The 18,002-nt window shown below is 43.8% G+C and overlaps 1 protein-coding gene across 1 annotated transcript in view; it reads right to left on the minus strand.

Moving 5' to 3' along the window:
• The window catches only part of BRWD3 (bromodomain and WD repeat domain containing 3), a 75,487-nt gene extending 60,331 nt beyond the window's left edge, over positions 1-15,156 (minus strand). Inside the window, exons 1-6 of the mRNA XM_081180119.1 lie at positions 14,386-15,156; positions 14,234-14,292; positions 14,010-14,039; positions 13,072-13,131; positions 1,519-1,669; positions 984-1,082 (exon numbers count right to left, since the gene is read on the minus strand). Coding sequence (XP_081036245.1) covers positions 984-1,082; positions 1,519-1,669; positions 13,072-13,131; positions 14,010-14,039; positions 14,234-14,292; positions 14,386-14,419 — 433 coding nt within the window. The 5' untranslated portion in view covers positions 14,420-15,156. The remainder of the gene's footprint in view (positions 1-983; positions 1,083-1,518; positions 1,670-13,071; positions 13,132-14,009; positions 14,040-14,233; positions 14,293-14,385) is intronic.
• Positions 15,157-18,002: the final 2,846 nt, after the last annotated feature.

The raw sequence follows: 18,002 nt of genomic DNA on the forward strand, positions 1-18,002 counted from the left end.
TTTCACTACAGTGGTACCTAGGGTTAAGACATTAATTCATTCTGGAGGTCTGTTCTTAACCTGAAACTGTTCTTAACCTGAAGCACCACTTTAGCTAATGGGGCCTCCTGCTGCTGCTGTGCTGCCACACGATTTCTGTTCTCATCCTGAAGCAACATTTTTAACCCGAGGTAATATTTCTGGGTTAGCGGAGTGTGTAACCTGAAGCGTATGTAACCCGAGGTACCACTGTATTTTATTAAACGTATTTAATACCATTTTGAACATTGCCTCTTTTTTCCGCTCTTGCTTATTTTGTTAAGCCTCCTGTTACTGTCATTTAAAGCTGTTCCTTTCAAAGTTTCTGGTTTTTTAAATAAGCACTTTTATTTTTGAGCCAAGCTTCACATTCCGTCACTGTTATACACACACATATCCAAAGTTGGGTTTTGAGATTTTTTTCTTGTTTATAAACAAAATTTAAAATTATTTATTTTTACTAATGTTTCAGGTTTTATTTTTGCTCAGTAGAATCATTAAGTGTTATCTACCCCCACCATAATATCTTTAAAAGAGGTCATCTAGATGGTGAGTCAGTGGATGCTGTTTGCTCACAATCAGGATTTCATTTACTGCCATAATTCAGCATCTACAAATTAAACAAATTCCCCCAGACAAACATGTCTACGGAATGAATAGTCCTGCCTTTACAGCAAGAGACTAGATAGATGTATTTTTGTCCTTTCCATTTTTTTATAATACAACTTTTTCTTATAGGAAAAGTAGGTGCATATTTTAATGCATTCTACATGTACCATGGCAGGAATTGCTGATGATACTAATAATGTTCTGGCTGGAAAAAAATCCCCTGCCCCATTATATTAATGCTCTTTCTATGATGCCATAAATCTAAGTTAACTTTTGGGCTAAAGAAAAATTTCCAATATAAGAAGCCACTCCATAAATAATAAACATGCACTTAAACACTGTAAGTTATTCCTTACCCACATTTGGTGGTTTTGAATAGTTTGAAGGTACTTCAGGGGGCCTTCCTCTGTGGAGAGCTGCAAATGCTGATACTTTCCAAGCTGTGTGCCTACAATCTATGTGAATAAGATTCAAAGCTGGTAAAAAAACTTGAGCTGAATGCTTGAGTTCTACAACCAATACTGCTTTGTTTTGCCAGAACTATGAAAGCCATGACTTCTCTGAGCTCGTTCTCATTCCTCCCTTCTCTGTAAAGCTATTTCTGGGAAATGCTTGTCCTTATTCAGAAAAAAGCTTTCAAGAGACGCAATGTTGCCTGTTTCAACGTTTCATTTCAACTAATTACTTTCTTTCTGTCTATTTGCCCATTTATTTTCAATGTTAACCAGAAGTGCAATTTATGTAAAAAACACAGAATAACATGTTATTTTCACTGCTTGCTTTATGTATGGTAAGTTTTTTTATATATAAAGTTAAGCCACTTTCAGGGCCTCCGTAAAATGGTACTAGAGGTTTTAAAATATGACAAAGGAAAAATGCCACATATCTTACCTTTGGCTGCCCTTAGTAATGACTGCCGTCCCACTCCCAGCAAAGTCTGCACCCCAAGCACACTCTGTGGGATCTCCTTATCCAATAAAGGTCCAATGCGTTCACAGATTTTGAGAAGATAGTTTGGAGGGATGTGAGCATTGGCTGCCACCTAAATTATTTTTTTAAAAGATAATTAATGTAAGAGCTTTTCTTCTATTTCCCCAACATATCAGCATTTTTCAGTTTATTGAGTGCCAAGCTCCTGTTTTGTATTTATCTGATTACAAAGTGGAGGGAAATGTCCTCTATCCCACGCCTAGCACAGAGAGTACCTCAAAATACAATGCAGTAAAAGATGAAAGGAAGCAGCACATCTGCACCAGCACTGGTGCAGGTACAGCCTTTATATTCACTGCAATTGGGGAGGCACTTTTTTCTGAAGTGCTTAACTTCCCAAGAGTGTTAGGAATTATTGTTGTTGTTGTTGTTTAGTCATTTAGTCGTGTCAAACTCTTTGTGACGCCATGAACAAGAGCACGCCAGGCACTCCTGTCTTCACTGTTAGGAATTTTCAAATTTTTTCATTAAAAAAATAAGCTAGAAAGCTTAAAAGCAAAAACAAACAAACAAACCCAAAACTGTGCCCAGTTCCTAAACTGCTGTGAATAGCAGTCTCCTTTGAACTAGTGCTCTCAACCACACCATTCTCAGGTGAAGAAGCTGCAGACACAGAGGACATCATGGAACAGAAGGAGGGTTTGCTCTCAGAATCGGTCTCAAATATCCCTATCTCCTTGGGAGTTCCAGTATCAGAGAAGCCTGTGATGCCAGTGCCTCTCTGCTTGCATTCCTCAGACTTCAAGGAATCAAATTTGGAGGCCACCTAGAACTTTGGCCTCCCTCATGCCTTTTAAGAGTCGAGACTCTGTTCATGGAGCAAGGAATGTTGCTCAGAGGAAGCTGCAATCCTCTTTAAGGCTAACTGGGTTTTTTGCTTGTTGGAGCAACATTCAAGCCTGCCCTGTCCAACCGCCACTCAGAACTGCCCAACTTGCTTGTTGCCTTTTGAATTTTGATCCCTGCTTTGCCTATTCTTACTTAAATTGACTGACCCTCTGCTTGTGTGTCCACCAACCTTTCCTTGACCTGACTTTGCTTCCTAGTTTTAGAACCAGTGCTGGCAGTATGTGGCCTGTTGTTCCTAGACTCTGTGCCAAGCACGAAGGCCACACTTGGGCAAGAACCCAATTACACAGCTGGTACCGCTGCCTAGGACACAACACAGTAATTGAGCTAGTACAGTAAGCCTCCAACTTATGCACATTAAACTTGTGTACACTCAGGTTTACACACATGGCAAAAAAGATTAAAAATTAGAAAGGAGGCAGAAAGGGGCAGGGTGCTAGGGAAAATGGCATTGGCAATCCCAGCCCCCACTGAACCCAACTATACACGATTCTGGCTTTAGGCACAATCTGCGGAATACAACCACATAAGTTGAATTACTATACAAGATTCTATGAATGTGCAGCAACTCCCAATAAAGCTTCAACCCTCCTCCCCCAACAAGTCTCTGACTATGTCTTGATTCAGGCATTGCACCAAACTGCAACTTGTGCTTCCAAATGAATAGGCAAATAGGAATTTGGCAGATGCTTATCTGCTTTCATAGAAATCTGCCTCACACCAGATCTGACCATTTGTCCATCTAACCCTGCGGCCTGGTGCACACTTAAAAAGCCATGATTATCAAGGTCAAAACCGCGCCAGAACATACTGCCTGGTTGCTCCTGCTTCACTCCTACCCTAGTGATCATAAAGCCATGGTTTGTTCTTGGCTTGCTGATCATAGTTTCTTGGGGAGAAAGAAACCACAATCCTGGTTCAGCTGTAACTACAAGTCAAGGCTTCATGGCTTGTTCCTTCTGTCTGTGTCAGTGGAGAAGCCAAGTGGGAGTACACTGGCAGCAGGCACGAGCAGTCCTGCTCAATCCTGCGAAGCCATTGGCCATGGCTTATCATTATGTGTCTTCCTCCATGTTGTGTCTACTCAGGGTATCCTCACAGGGGAATTGTTCATGGAGTTTTCTTGGCAGGGATACTGGAGTGGCTTGCCGGTTCCTGCTCCAGGTGGATCACATTTGGTCGAAACTCTCCACTATGATCTGTCCATCTTGGGTGGCCCTGCACGGCATAGCTCATAGCTTCTCTGAGTTATTCAAGCCCCTTCGCCACGGCAAGGCAGTGATCCATGAAGCAGACATTATTATTACATTATTATTAGTAGTATGTTGGTTGCATATTTGCTCTATGACTCTTACAACAAGCCTGTTTCATTGTGCTTGTGTGATTACCCTTATTGTTGCATTTCTTGGAGTTTCCAAAATCATGGATATTTCAGCAAACTACATTTTCCCACATAATTCCCTACCTGAGGAAGGATCACATAGAGGCAAAAGCAACCATTTTTATGTGAAATAGCTATAAGTAAGAATTAACTCCCTTTTCTATTTTGTCTACACAGAGAAGAATTATATGTGTAACTCAATGTTTAGTTCATCATCATAAAAAAAATCTGTTCAGTAGTAGAGATGGATTGTCTGTATACAAGGCTGGAGTCCTGTACTACTTTGAGCACACAAAAACCAGTAGAAAATATTACCATGATATGCAGAATTTAAAATAAACCTAAGCTGACTGGCTGCAGGAGCTTCCTGCAGCCAAACAGAAGCCGCGCTTTGGTTTCCGAAAATTTTAGAAGTCAAACAGACTTCCAGAACAGATTCCATTTGACTTCCAAGGTACAACTGTATTAGGAACATTTGGCTATTCTCTTCACACAAATTAAAATATGTTGCATAATCAAATTTTGCATTTTAATGTTATTCCAAATTCTAACATTTATAGCTCTTTAAAATTCATATAAAATGAGGATTCTCATAATTCTCACATGATTATATAATTTAGCAGTGAAGTCTCTTACTATTTATTGTTAATTCACCAAAGAACGAAGGGTGGAATACATAGGTCTCCCATTTCTCCCTTCACAATACCCCATGAGGAAGCTTAGGGTGAGAGAGTGCTGCTTGCCCAGGTAGGAATTTAAACCAACTAAGTCAGGAATGGAGAACCCTTTTCGGTCTGAGGGCTGCATTTTTTCCTGGGCAACCTTCTGGGGACCACATGCCAGCAGTGGGCAGGTTCACAGGCAAAAGTGGGTGCAGCAATGAATATAAGCTAAATTCTACACACACTCCTCCATATCCTCCATCCAGGCAAGTGAAAGTCATCATCGTTCAAGGCAAAACCACTCAAGGAGGATGTGAAGCAGGGCCTGTGAGGGATGTGGCCGGAGGATAGCCCCAAGAGCCAGACAAAGAGGACTAGAGGGCTGCATTTGGCCCAAAGGCCTGAGGTTCTCAACCCCTGCTCTAAGGCAAACATTCTCTAGCAACTTTGCCACACCAGCTCTCTTGCAGACAAGGGAGGGGACAGGGATAACAGATCAGAACAGCAACCTGCCTAAGGTTACCAAGTAAATCCTGCGGGTAAGCTAAAATTTGAACTACACACTTCACAGCTTACAAACTGCATTAAACCAGATCTCTGCAAGTATCTAGCAATTTATATCCCACCTTCCCAATAGTAACAAATGCCCAAAGTAGCTTATAATACTGTGTTCCTTAAAATCCGAAAACTACTTAAAAAGCTACAGTAAATAAGGAACAGCAGTAAAACCCAGGGCTTATAAATGTTGCAAGTGTGCTGAATCAGTGGGCACATTTGCACAACCAAATCTTAGATTAATAGCAAGCAGTGGAGAGCTGCTCACAGCCCCTTTCTTGTTGCCCAGATGACAAGACCCCATTCTCTGCCTCACTGATGTGGTCCAAAAGAAAGCAGAGCACTACGTTTGGGACCAGCTTGGCTGCAGGAGTTGCCAGAAGGAGGTTATAAGGCGCCATCCAACCATATTTGTGCAGGATTTACTGCTTTTCTTCTCCCAAAGAAGTTTAGGTTCAGATTTTCCTTCTCCTAGATGGGCTATCATATTTTTCTCCCTATAGGACGCACTTTCCCCCCTCCAAAAATGAAGGGGAAATGTGTGTGGGTCCTATGGGGCGAATGCAGGCTTTCGCTGAGGCCTGGAGAGCGAGAGGGGGCGGTCGCACTGACCCCTCTCACTCTCCAGGATGCTATCCGCAAGCCTTGGGAGCCCGCGGGAGTTCCCGCCGGGCTCCCACGGCTTGCGGAGAGCTGCCTGCATCCCGAAGCCTGGGGCGCGCTGAGCTTCGGGCAGATATCCGCAAGCCTGGGGAGACCAGCGCGACTTCCCGTCGGGCTCCCTAGGCTTACGGATAGCAGCCTGTTCTGGGGGCTGGGGTCGGGGGAAGCGCGAGCTACCCCAGCCCCGCGCCTGGGGGGGAAAAATATTTTTTTTCCTTTATTTCCCCCCCAAAAACTAGGTGCGCCCTATGGGCCGATGCGCCCTATGGGGCGAAAAATACGGTACTTTCCCAGATTGACAAGCCCCATCTGCCCCACACTTCTGTCTACAGCATGTGCAGAAACCACCTTCTTGATCGTTGGACTTACTATTGGTCCCCTCCGCTCAATCCGCCACAGCCTGTCTTTGAATACAAGGGAAGTCTCTAACTCACCAAAGGTTTGAGAGAACCATTGGCTACCCTCACCTGGTTTAGCTAGTCAGTCGAAGCAGTTTCCCAGGTGTAGCCAGTTTTGTATGCTGACAGCTTCTAGGAACCACAGGTGAGAGCTGAGTGCAGGGTGGAGACCAAAGAAGACAAACTACCCCCCAAGAAGCACAAAGTGTTCCCCACCAGAGGTACTACTGCACATAAATTCATTATAATAAAAAACATCAGAGCACTAGCCCTTTCCTTAAAAACAGTGAGTTCCCAAGGATTTCTTTAACTTTTAAAGTTATAATGTAAATTTGTGGCTCATGGCAAGAAATTTTTTGAATAAATGCTGCTTGTTAAGTAACACTGCCACAGCGAAACACATTTAAATCAAAGGTTGGGAAAATACTACATAGTAGCACAGTTTTCAAAGAAAGATTTTTATGCAGGAAAAATGATTTCCAGTTGTTAAAAACAACAATAAATCCCCAGAGCACTAAAGCTGAGAGATTCCTTACCCAAGGTATTTCTTATATCTTGTTGATTTTTTTTATTGGCATATCTGAACTGACATATTCACAAGGAGAGATAATTTGCAAAAAATCTCATGTTTAAGTCTCTGTTCCTCTTTTTAAAGAACCATCTACACAGATAGAACACGGATACCTGAACAAATAAAATTATCTGGCATAGAAATAACTTTTTTGATTTTTTAATATCTGGCCTGAAAAACAATATAAACTTCAAAGATATAGAATAAAATAACTCAAAGGTATAGAATAAAATTCTAGACATGTATGGAAATCAGATGCCTAAAATGGCATCTGGGGGGAATATTTTTCCAGGGCTATTTTGTGGGGCGCAAAGCAAGGGCTCCAGCTGCCCATGATGCCACTGCTGTTGGTGCTGACCACTGCCTCTGTTGCTTGGCCATGCATGACCATCCTGTCAGAGAACAGCTTCTCTGAGATACGGGTGGAGTGCTAGGTAGTAGCGGTGCTTCGGCATGTGGCGGCGGTGCAGTGTCCCAAGCACAGCGGGCTCTTGCTGCGACCACAGTGCCAGCACCTGGCATGCCTTTCCCAGGCATCCCTTCCAAAGTCTGCCTGCCCAGCCACAAGGTGTGAGCACTCCTGCCCAATAGTTCCCACCATTTCCTGCAGGTAAAGGGGAGGAAACGTGGGCTAGTTTGTGTGAAAGAGAGAGTGTGTGCACTGTACAGTTGCTCTTTGGGCGTTTTTCTAAAAAGAAAAACAGGAAGCCTAGTATGCTCTCTCCGCCCCCCCCCCCCAGGTTAAGTTAGATCAGGGATAGCCGACATGGTACTTTCCGGACATTTTGGATTAAAACCATTAGCCCAAGCCATCATGGCTGATGGTTAGGCATCATGGGAATTATAAGTCCAAAACATCTGGAAGTCACCATGTTGACCACCAGTAGATGAGCAGTAGATAATCCTACCCCCAACATTCTAAAAAGCAGGAGAGATGTAGAGTTCTACTGCCAAAAGAATACCTGTATTCTACTAGTCAATAAGAAGGTTGTTTGTCTAGTTAAGTATCACATGTCTATGCACCAGGCATACAAGTTACTCCCCTCAGAAAGTTCAGTGCTCCCAACTTCACAAACAAGGACTTAAGATGAACCCTGCTGCATCAGGGAAAGTACTGTTCCAACAGGGATTTAGTTGTCCACTATAAGAACAAGAAGTTCTTGGCTATGGCCTGATCCATCATTGCTCTTCTTATCAGGCCAAAGGTCCATCAAATCCACCACACTGCTTGGTACACCGGTCAACCTGACCCATCTAGGGAGCTCACAAATTGGAGAATGAAGCAAATAATGTGACACACACAGCCAATTCAATCAACTGGTATTCAGAATAATACTGCTTCTGAAGCTCCAAGTTTGTTTCATCTGTGTTGGCTACAAACTATTAATCTATCTGTCAAAAAGCGATCAAAGCCCTTTTAAAGATAATTTAAGATAGCGGCCATAATCATATATTATGACAGGGAATCCCATAAATTAATTACATCAGTGTAACCTATACAAGTGATCCCTCTTTTTATTATTATTCTTTTGTCTTGATGGAATTGTCATAGATAACTGCCTAGCTGACCAGAGGCAGAATGGGACAGGCAGGAGAATAAAAACCAAATTAACCAAGGTCAGAACAAAAGATAGCTGGGTTCTGGTGGCTCAGTACATTTAATGCAGTGCTGCAAATCAATAGTTATCTTAACAATTTGCAAAGTGAACAACTAAATAGCGCAATTTGTTTTCACCCTTGGTATGAAGCCCTGAAAGGGTAGACCAGAGGCCAATTAATCTGTAAATAAAAAGCCACTTGATTCTAGCAAACAGGTACGATTGGACAGACATTTGGAGTCCTGGGTATGTCAAGATAAGGAAGAAACAAAACAATGAAGCTGCTTTGTTTTGTAAAAACAGCTGCCAGTAAAGAGAATGGGGAGAATATTCATGCTTCTTAAACAGGATTTGTTGTTATGCAGTTGGTGGTCCAACCCCTTTAGCAAGAGGGCTACTCTGATTACACTATAGTTCATAAGCAGAACCCAGGGGTCCTACCTTGAATAAAATATTGGGGATCCCAATTAAGCCTTGCCCCCACATAATCAAATGATGCAGTGCATGGACACCATCTGAATGACAATGCCTATCAATATTTTTTATGGGGTGGCTAGGAATTGGCTCCTATGGCAGACCCCCATCACCACTAATAGCTTTGGGGCAGCCTTGCCTCTAGTCTTCTGAGCTAGAGGAAAAGCTGAAACCATGCAATTTTTACTCAGAGTACACCCACTGAAATTAGAGGACCTAAGTTTGTCACATTCATTAATTTTAATAAGTCTACTCTGAGCAAGGCTCACATAGCTGGACTTTACCACTGTCCGGCCTTTCTGGCACTTGTAGCTAATGAATTATATGACATCATGACCATCTAGACTTTTTGCTATAATTTACATATTAAGACACATATACTCTTTATTTGATTTATGAAGGAAATAATATCAACCTCCCTTACCTGGTGCCTGCAAAAGCAACTGAGACAATGTATGCATGTAAAACATTTTTTACACTGAAAATGTGCTACAAAAATATTTGATCCACGATCCTATCTGCACTTGCTCTGCAGTCTTCCTCCAGAGATACCTTTGGTCTCTTTTCAGGGCAAGTTAATTATTTCAGCCTTGTTTGTCTTCTGCTGGTCTGTGAGAATTATATTTTATCTTGCTGTTTTGATTTTATTTACAAAATTGCCTTTTACTACATATTTTAAATTTAGAACACTACTTGGAGAGGGACTTCAGTCTGAAAAGCAGTTGAGACTTATTAGAACATATCTGCACAGTGCATTGCACATCGTATTGTTATTGTGCTTCTTTGCATATATACTCCTGACTACACTAGTAGCAAACTAGTTTAATTCCCAAATGGCAATGTATTAGGGGCGTTATCTAAAGCAAGAGCATCTGCTCCAGTTTAGATAGTTACAAAAAAGTAATAGTAGCTCAGTGAAAAGCATCTGCTTGCCTGCAGAAGGTCTCTTGTTCAATCGCTGCATCTCCAGGCAGGGCTGATAATGTTCCCTGTCTGAAATCCTGGAGAGTCACCAACAGTCATTGTAGACAATACTGAGCATGATGGATCAATTGTCTAAGGGTATAAAGCAGCTAACTAGGATCCCAAGTATGAAAATGACTATGCTGATGTTGTGCTTGTTTGTCAAAATAACACTATTTACCCTAAGGCTCAATGCCAGTTCTGACACTATCCTTTGCATCTTCAGAATGGGTCAGGAGTAGTTTGGTAGATGCCTTTTAAGTAGAACTGCAGATTTAGAAGAATCATATCTAGTCAAAAGGCCTGCCAGTATGCAGGGAATCCCGTACTAGCTTTGTATATAAGTCCACAAAGACAAGCACACAAACACCCCAGAGCAAGGAGACTCGGGTCTGATAATCTACTCATCCAGGCAAATGGTCAACTCCAAGTCTAACACATCTCCAATAAATTATCATCCAGCTTTTTCTCGGTAAGTTTAAAGCACATCTATATATGGACGCAAGAAACTTAATAACTTTATAGGATATGCAGTTCTCAGTACCTTCGGATTGCCGCTCTCAGGATTACCTGGGCAAGGCAAAACAAAAACAAAAACACAACCTTATGGGGTAAAAAAGGTTGTTTAAAAGGTATTGCCTCCGTTTAAGGAAAATATAACTTGAAGAGAGTGCCTTAGCTACGGGGGGACTAGCATGGTTTTTTGCCCCAGGTGAAGCCTCCAGACAGGCACCATTGAGGCTCACTGCCTGTCTGTGTGAATACAAATGTGCATGGAGGTGCCAAACAGGATCTTTGACCTAGGTGAAAAACATCCTAGTTTCATCCCTCCTTGAACACCTTGCATTGGTCTATTACTATAGTCACATAAATTAAAACTAGGCATGGCTCTATGAAGTCAAGAGATCCAACAACTAGATCTGTCAACCTCTAGCAACTCATATTCACAACCATTTTTCTTCCACTATAGAATGTACAAATGTGCTGAGTGCATGGTCATTTCTAATTATAACCACCAGTATTGGTTGAGTATATTGTTCACTTGCAGCAATAGAATAGGAGAACCTTTCCTTACAGAAAGATTCTTCCATGTAAAATAGGTGTCACAAGTACTGGTAGCAATTACTATAGTATTTGCTTGTGTAAATATACCAGCCAAGTATTAACAACCATATTCCTATCTAAGTAATATTTCATACCTATAAAGCTTGATCATTGACTCACAATCAAAGGAAGGTTTCCTGAAATGAATGTCAGAAATATTTAAGTACCTTGAAAAGTCAGTGAAGACTTAAGAGAAATTAATCTGATCTCCTTAAATTCACTTTATTCCCAGTCATAAGATCAGCAAAAAAAGAAGGAAGAAGAAATGCAACTTCTTGCTTATAAGAAATTACAAATCTTGCCACACTATTCTTTACATGGTTTTCCATCAGTTGTTTTTCATATTCTAATTGTACTGGCTTGTTTCTGTTTTGCTTCTGCTGGTTTAATTTTCCTGCTGGCGTTAAAAAGACTGGGTCGGGGGAGAGAAGCTTGACCTCAAATGCTGGAAAAATTAAACTGGGCAAGGACAGAAGGGTCCATTCAAACAAACTAAATCATATTCTTTCCTGCTTACAAGTTTTTCCTCTCATATCCACACTCAAAGCCACACTCAGCAACCTGGAAATATGGAGGTATGTTTATATTACCCAGTGAGATGAAATATGTTGCTAAAGACCAGCAGCCCATCCTTATTAGCTTCCAAAAAATAAAATATTAGGTATAGGTTAAGAACTAAGGATGAGGAACCCGTATCACCCCAGGTGTTGTCAGAATAAAACTCCCATTATTCCTGATCACTGGCCATGCTAGTGGACCGTTCCCCATACATGAACTAAGGGATGGAATTAGCCCTAGTAAGCAGCTTCAGATCATCATTTATAATATATTACAATTTGAAGCGAAGTACCCACTAAACAGTTGAACATGCCCAGTGGCCAATATCAGGGGTCCTCAAAATGTCATAGGTAGACAGTGGTCAATGAGATTCATTCAGCTAGTCCACAATATGGCCACATTAAATATGCATATTTTATTGCTTCATTTTTCCTTATATTTTATTGTATTACAACATGAATTCTATGGAATGTAAATTATAATAAAGGAATACAATCTATAAGAATCAAAAAGCAATAAAAATAACAACATCATACAGCATCTAGCATAGTGCATTAGTACAAGCCTAAAAGGGAAAGCAGCAAAATTTTCAGAACTACTTGTATTCCGCAAAAAACATAAACCTATGGAATTAAGGTGGTCAGAAAACACATCAGTAGGGTTTAGATCAGAGGTGTAACAATAGTCTTCCTTTCCTCAGGAGCCTCTAAATTAAACAGGAGTACCAGACATAAGAGATAGGAGTTTATAATTCAAAAAAGTAGTGAACAATTACACTAACTGTGCTACAGTAGCAGCAGAAGCAACCATACAGTGTTGACTTTAACATCATATTCCATATAATGATCGCCACACACAGCAACTGGCATACTCCAGCATTTGATGACATAGCCCATTTTAGAATCAAAACCAGAAATGTATTCTAAAAATATGTAATATTTTATACTCAGTAAATCAGTTTGCATTAATACACTTCTCACAACTCACAACTTGATGTGCCACATTATCATCTCACCAGCACAAATTGTAAAAACGAAATGAATCCAAGGATTGCCTTCCAATAAACTTTCAGCCCTTCTCCCTATTTACATTCCCCTTTTGGTCAGCAAGAATTACAATTCCTTTATTTCTCAAGCAAATATGAATGATTCCCATGTTTAAAGCAATGTACTTCCATACTGATCTTCACCATTCATAAGCAAAACTTAACATATAATACTCACTATAATTTGTTTACATTTTACATTTTGATCTAAAGTGTAAAATAAATATCTATCAGCAAATGCTCTGTTTCCATATAATATGGCTATGCAGTGAGAGTGTAGTATTTTTCTTTCGAATGCTGCAAAAAAAAAACCACCCTTCTGTTCAGTTCCTATCTTTAAAGCTGCAACCAATCAGCAGGCAACTCTCATTTGCAAACACGGAACTCCAGCTTGGTAGGTGCAGAATCATTGGCCTGAGCTTTGTACGTGCCCTCAGATAACCCTCCCCGTTCCCCGATTCACACAAAAAATAAACCAGGAACCCCTTCCCAAGTGACTAATATTAACATTACTTTTCCTTTCTCCCTCGGCTGGAGTAGAAAAGAAGGAGAAAGGCAATAACTCTGCCATATCTTCCATAGCTGAAACAACCCCGACCCCACCTGCAAGTTTAAAAGCCAGCCTTCACTCACCAAATCCTCAAAACTTCTTCGATGCTCTTTGCCTTGCCAATCCAGGCGACTTGGGATCAACTGAGTGGGGGGGGGGAGGAGGTGCAAGGAAGAGATACAGGTCTTGCAATTAAAAGCGGTGCGAAATGGAGAAAACAAATGATTCCCTTATCTCCCAACAACTCCCCCACTGATTCTTACAGCTGCATGCCATGTCACTTACACTCAGCAGATGGGTGTAAAGAAAAAAACTTCTGAAGATAAAGGAAAATAGGTTTACATGTATAAGCTGTCCTACTTAGTGTGGGAGAGAGCCCTTTACATTTCATGCAGCTTCTCCTTTGTTGGCCTGGAACAGTTCTTCAGAAAAGAAAGCCTATCTGGCCGTTCCACAAAGCCTCTACTAGCTCCTTGACCAAAATATACCCACTCCCTCACTCATTTGCCACCCCAGGGTATCCCACAAGCAAGCACTACAGGGGGAAATAATGTTCCTTTCCTGAGCAGATAAAAACTGCATGTACTGTGTTGTCACATTTGGGGTGGGGTGGGGGAAGGGTGGAGGAAGAAACAAGGACTGATAGTAGCAACACCTCCCTCTTTCTTTATCTTTTTAAGAGCCAAATGAAAGGTCACCAAAAGCAAGCACGGTTTCTTTAAATTGAGACAGCTGCTCCGTGAATAAATATAATTTAAAAACAAAATAAGAGGGGGTGGAGACGGAGGCTTCGTTGCAAAGGTGTGCAATTAATACCTATCCCAACAAGTTCTTCACGGATAGCAAGATTTGTGGGAAGGGGTTAACGAACCAGGAGGGCATTTGCACGGCTACTGAAGCGAGGATAGGGGTCAGGGGCTGAAGAGGAGGCATATATTAATTCGGCATTAATCAATCCCTCACACACAGCCCAAAAAAAAAAAAAAAAAAAACCCACTCAGACCACATGCTGGGACATTACCTGGTGTTCTTCCAGCTCCTCCACCAGCACCTGAGGAAAAAGACATACAGATACACACACACAAAGAGCGTGAGGGGAGGCAATAGAGGTCCCTTCCCCACAACCCCCTGACTTTAAAAATAAAATAAAAATCCAGCTCCATTCTAGAACAAGACCGCCGCCGCCCCCCCGACCGACCACCACAACCACAACCACGCTAGGTTTTGCCCACAAACCCTTCACACCTGGGCAGATTGCTTGCACGGTCCGGACTGGAGAAAGCGGGCAATTAGGTAGTACAGCTCTGAGGAGAAGAAGAAGAAGCCAGGTTAAAGCAGGGCGAGGGAAGCCCAAGGAGGCAGCCTCCGCCTCAGCCCCCGCGGCACCCGAGACTCACCGGCTTCCAGCTGAGTCGGGGCGGCCGCCGCCATCCCTCCTCTTTCCTCAGAAGAAGGCCCGCCAGGAAGGAGCACCGGGGGAGGAGAAGGGAAAGGCGCCGCCGCCGTCGCTGCCGCTGTTGGGGATGGTCCCTGTCCCAGGAAAGGGCGGGCGAGCTGCCTGCCTGAGGAGCGGCTCCTGTTACGACCGCCCGGAACAGCCCCAGCGGCTGGGTATATATGCTGCCGCACGCCGCCTCATTAGCGCCTCGCCGGCTCCATATAGCCCCCGCCGCGGAGGAGGGACCGAGCCCGCGCCGGCCCTCAGACTGGCTGCTCGCCTGAAGGGGAATGGAGGAGGACGGAGAGAGGGGAGAGACAGCGGCGGCTCCGTAATTACGGGGTGAGGGGGGGGGGATAGAGAGAGAGAGAGAGAGAGAAGGGAAGCAGACAGGAAGGCTGTTCAGTAGCCGAGGGAGCCTCCGGCCGCATGGGGGCGGTGGAACGGGCTGGCCTGTGGGAGGCGGCCGAGGCGGCGGTCGGAAGAGGCAGGGAAGGCGGAAAAGGGGAAGGGGGCTTGGGCCTAGCGGAGCCTGAGGCCTGCGCACCCCGAGGGCCTTGGGCTGCCCCCCCCGATTCCGCCCCTCGGCTTCTGCGGCTTGATCTTTGCCCCAGATTGGGAAGAGGTGGCCATGGTCGCCGGCTGTCAGTTTCAGAAATGTCGGCTGCTCGCTTGCTGCGTTTAATTTGCTGGTTTTATCCATATGCAAAATAAAAGATTATTATTTAAAACCCCACCCGTTGTTGTTGTTGCTTTCAGGAGTTTCCGAGCTCCCGATCTTCCTGCCCGACAATTATCCTCACGCACCAGCCTCTTGAGGTAGGTTAGGCTGAAATAAAACCTCCCTAGCCCAAATAAAAAAAATTCCTTCCAGTAGCACCTTAAAGACCAACTAAGTTAGTTCTTGTTATGAGCTTTCGTGTGCATGCACACTTCTTCAGATACATGCATGCACACGAAAGCTCATACCAAGAACTAACTTAGTTGGTCTTTAAGGTGCTACAGGAAGGAATTTTTTTTATTTTGACTATGGCAGACCAACACGGCTACCTATCTACTACTCCCTAGCCCAGTGAGCGTAGTGGTGGAATGGGGGATTTGAACTTGGACCCCCCCCCCCAAATTCGGTCTTGGCAGGGCATGTATGGAAATGTGGCGATCACTTGTCAGAGCTGTCAACATTTCGTGCAAGGGAGTTCAAAAAGCACACATTATTATTACCTTTACACACTTAAGGCAGCCCTGTTCAGGGAAGTTTTTAACGTGTGATATTTTACTGTATTTTTGGTTTCTATGGAAGCCGCCCAGAGTGGCTGGGGAGGCACAGCCAGATGGGCGGGGTATAAATAATAAATTATTATTATAAGGTAAAAGGACCCATGGATGGTTCAGTCCAGTCAAAGGTGACGGGTTGCAGTGCTCATCTCGCTTTCAGGCTGAGGGAGCTGCCATTTGTCCACAAACAGCTTCTGGGTCATGTGGCCAGCATGACTAAACCGCTTCTGGGACAACAGAACACCATGACAGAAACCAGAGCGCACAGAAACACTGTTTACCTTCCCGCTACAGTGGTACCTATCTACTTGCACTTTGACATGCTTTCAAACTGCTAGTGGCAGGAGCTGGGACAGAGCAATGGGAGCTCACCCCGTTGCGGGGATTCGAACTGCCGGCGTGCCAGCCGGCAAGCCCAGGAGGCTCAGTGGTTTAGACCACAGTGCCAACACACTACAGTCATACCTTGGGTTACAGACCCTTCAGGTTGTGTTTTTTCGGGTTACGGACGCACCGAAACCCGGATGTACCGTAACGGGTTACTTCTGGGTTTCGGCGGTCGCGCATGCGGAGAAGCACTGACTCGCAACATGCGCAGACGCAGTGCTGCAGGTTGCGAACGTGCCTCGTGCACGGATCACGTTCGCAGCCCGAGCATCCACTGTATGTTGTTGGCATCCACCTATTTTAGAGACAATGGGAGTGAAATCAAACTGTTGTGTTAGTTGCAGTGAAGCAACCTTTTCAAGGCGCAAGCCTGGGCAGTGTGTGTGGAAGTCCTGAGCTGCCCAGATGTCAAGACGCACACCCTCGGCCTCGCTAATGTGGTTCAAAGGAAAGACCGGTATGTTTGGCACCAGTTTGGCTGCAGGAGCCTTAGGAACTCCACACATGTGTAGGGCTTACTCCTTAGCCTTTTCTCCCAAAGATGTCCCACGAGGCAGCAGAGGTTTTGGATCAGAGTTTTCCTTCTCCAGATGCATGGGCGTAGCCAGGATTTTTGTTACGGGGGCATAACCTCAGACTTGTAATGATTTGATTTATTGATTTGGGGAGCAGCTCCACGCCCCGCCCCCCGCTATGCCCATGCCTAGATGGGCTACCTTCCCAGGTTGACAGGCCCCATCCGTCACTCACTTGCCACTACAGCACATGTAGAAACCACCTTGTTGACAGTCCACTCAATCCACCAGAGCCTGTCTTCACATGCAGGGGAAGTCCCTAACCAAGGGTTTGAGAGCTATTGGCTACCCTCACCTGCCTTAGCCAGCCAGTCAAAGCAGTTTCATGGGGTGTAGTCACTGTTGCATGCTGACAGAATCTAGGAGCCACAGGTGAAAGCTGAGTACACATTGGGGACCAAAGGTGGGCAAACTACCCAAGAAGGAACACAATGTGTCCCCCACCAGAGGTACCAACCCACCCCATACACCCCCTTTTACACTATAGGCATTGCATTATTGAGATATGAGTGGGCTTTATTTTGGGAAATGCTGGTTCCTGTGTGTGCATTGGGTTTGTATGTGTGTCTGCTGATGCACAAATAAATGATATGACTAACATTGGGTAGGCAGTTAGACCCCTTGCTTAAGAAATGTTCTAATTTCAAGCAGAAGGGTGGTTTTGCTGCGTTTTGAGGGGTCTGTTATAAATATTCAGAGAACACAGCTGTTTCTTCATGGCAAAAATTCTGAAGCGGGGTTTCTTAGCTTTCCATTTCCAGAAATATTTTTAGTGTAGTAGTTGCTATTATATTAGTTTAAGAGCAAAACGAGGATTGGAGGTGCTGCCTTGATCTAAGTATAGTCCTGCAAATTGGGGGGGGGCATGGGCATAGCAGGGATTTTTGTTTGAGGGGCAGGCTTTTGTTGGGGAGCAGAACCTCAAATTTGTATTGATTTTTATTGATATTGATTGATTTGTGGGGCAGCTGCCCCTTCTTGGTTATGCCCATGGGGTGGGGTGTTAGTCTGAATACCTGGGCACTCCTAATTCCTGGATCAGCCAGGCCAGCCTGATAATCACCTGGGAGATCAGCCAGTAATAAAGACAAGGGGAAGATAATGGGCCATTAAGAAAAACAAATGGGAGGGGTCCATCCCTCAACCCAGAGGTCATTTGGAAGACAAAAGAGAATTTTGAAGGAGAGTTTCAAGCATTGCGCCTGGAATTTTTGCATGATGTGAGCTGAGTAGGGGGGTTGGGCTGAGAGGTAAAGTGGGAGTCTGTAAAACACAACCAGTTGGAAAAGGAGAGTCAGAGCCATGGCTGAGGTCAGTTTGAAGCCAAGGTTGCAGCTAT

This window comes from Podarcis bocagei, assembly GCF_964188305.1.
Source record: "Podarcis bocagei genome assembly, chromosome: Z".
In the NCBI taxonomy this organism is placed as follows: Eukaryota; Metazoa; Chordata; class Lepidosauria; order Squamata; family Lacertidae; genus Podarcis; species Podarcis bocagei.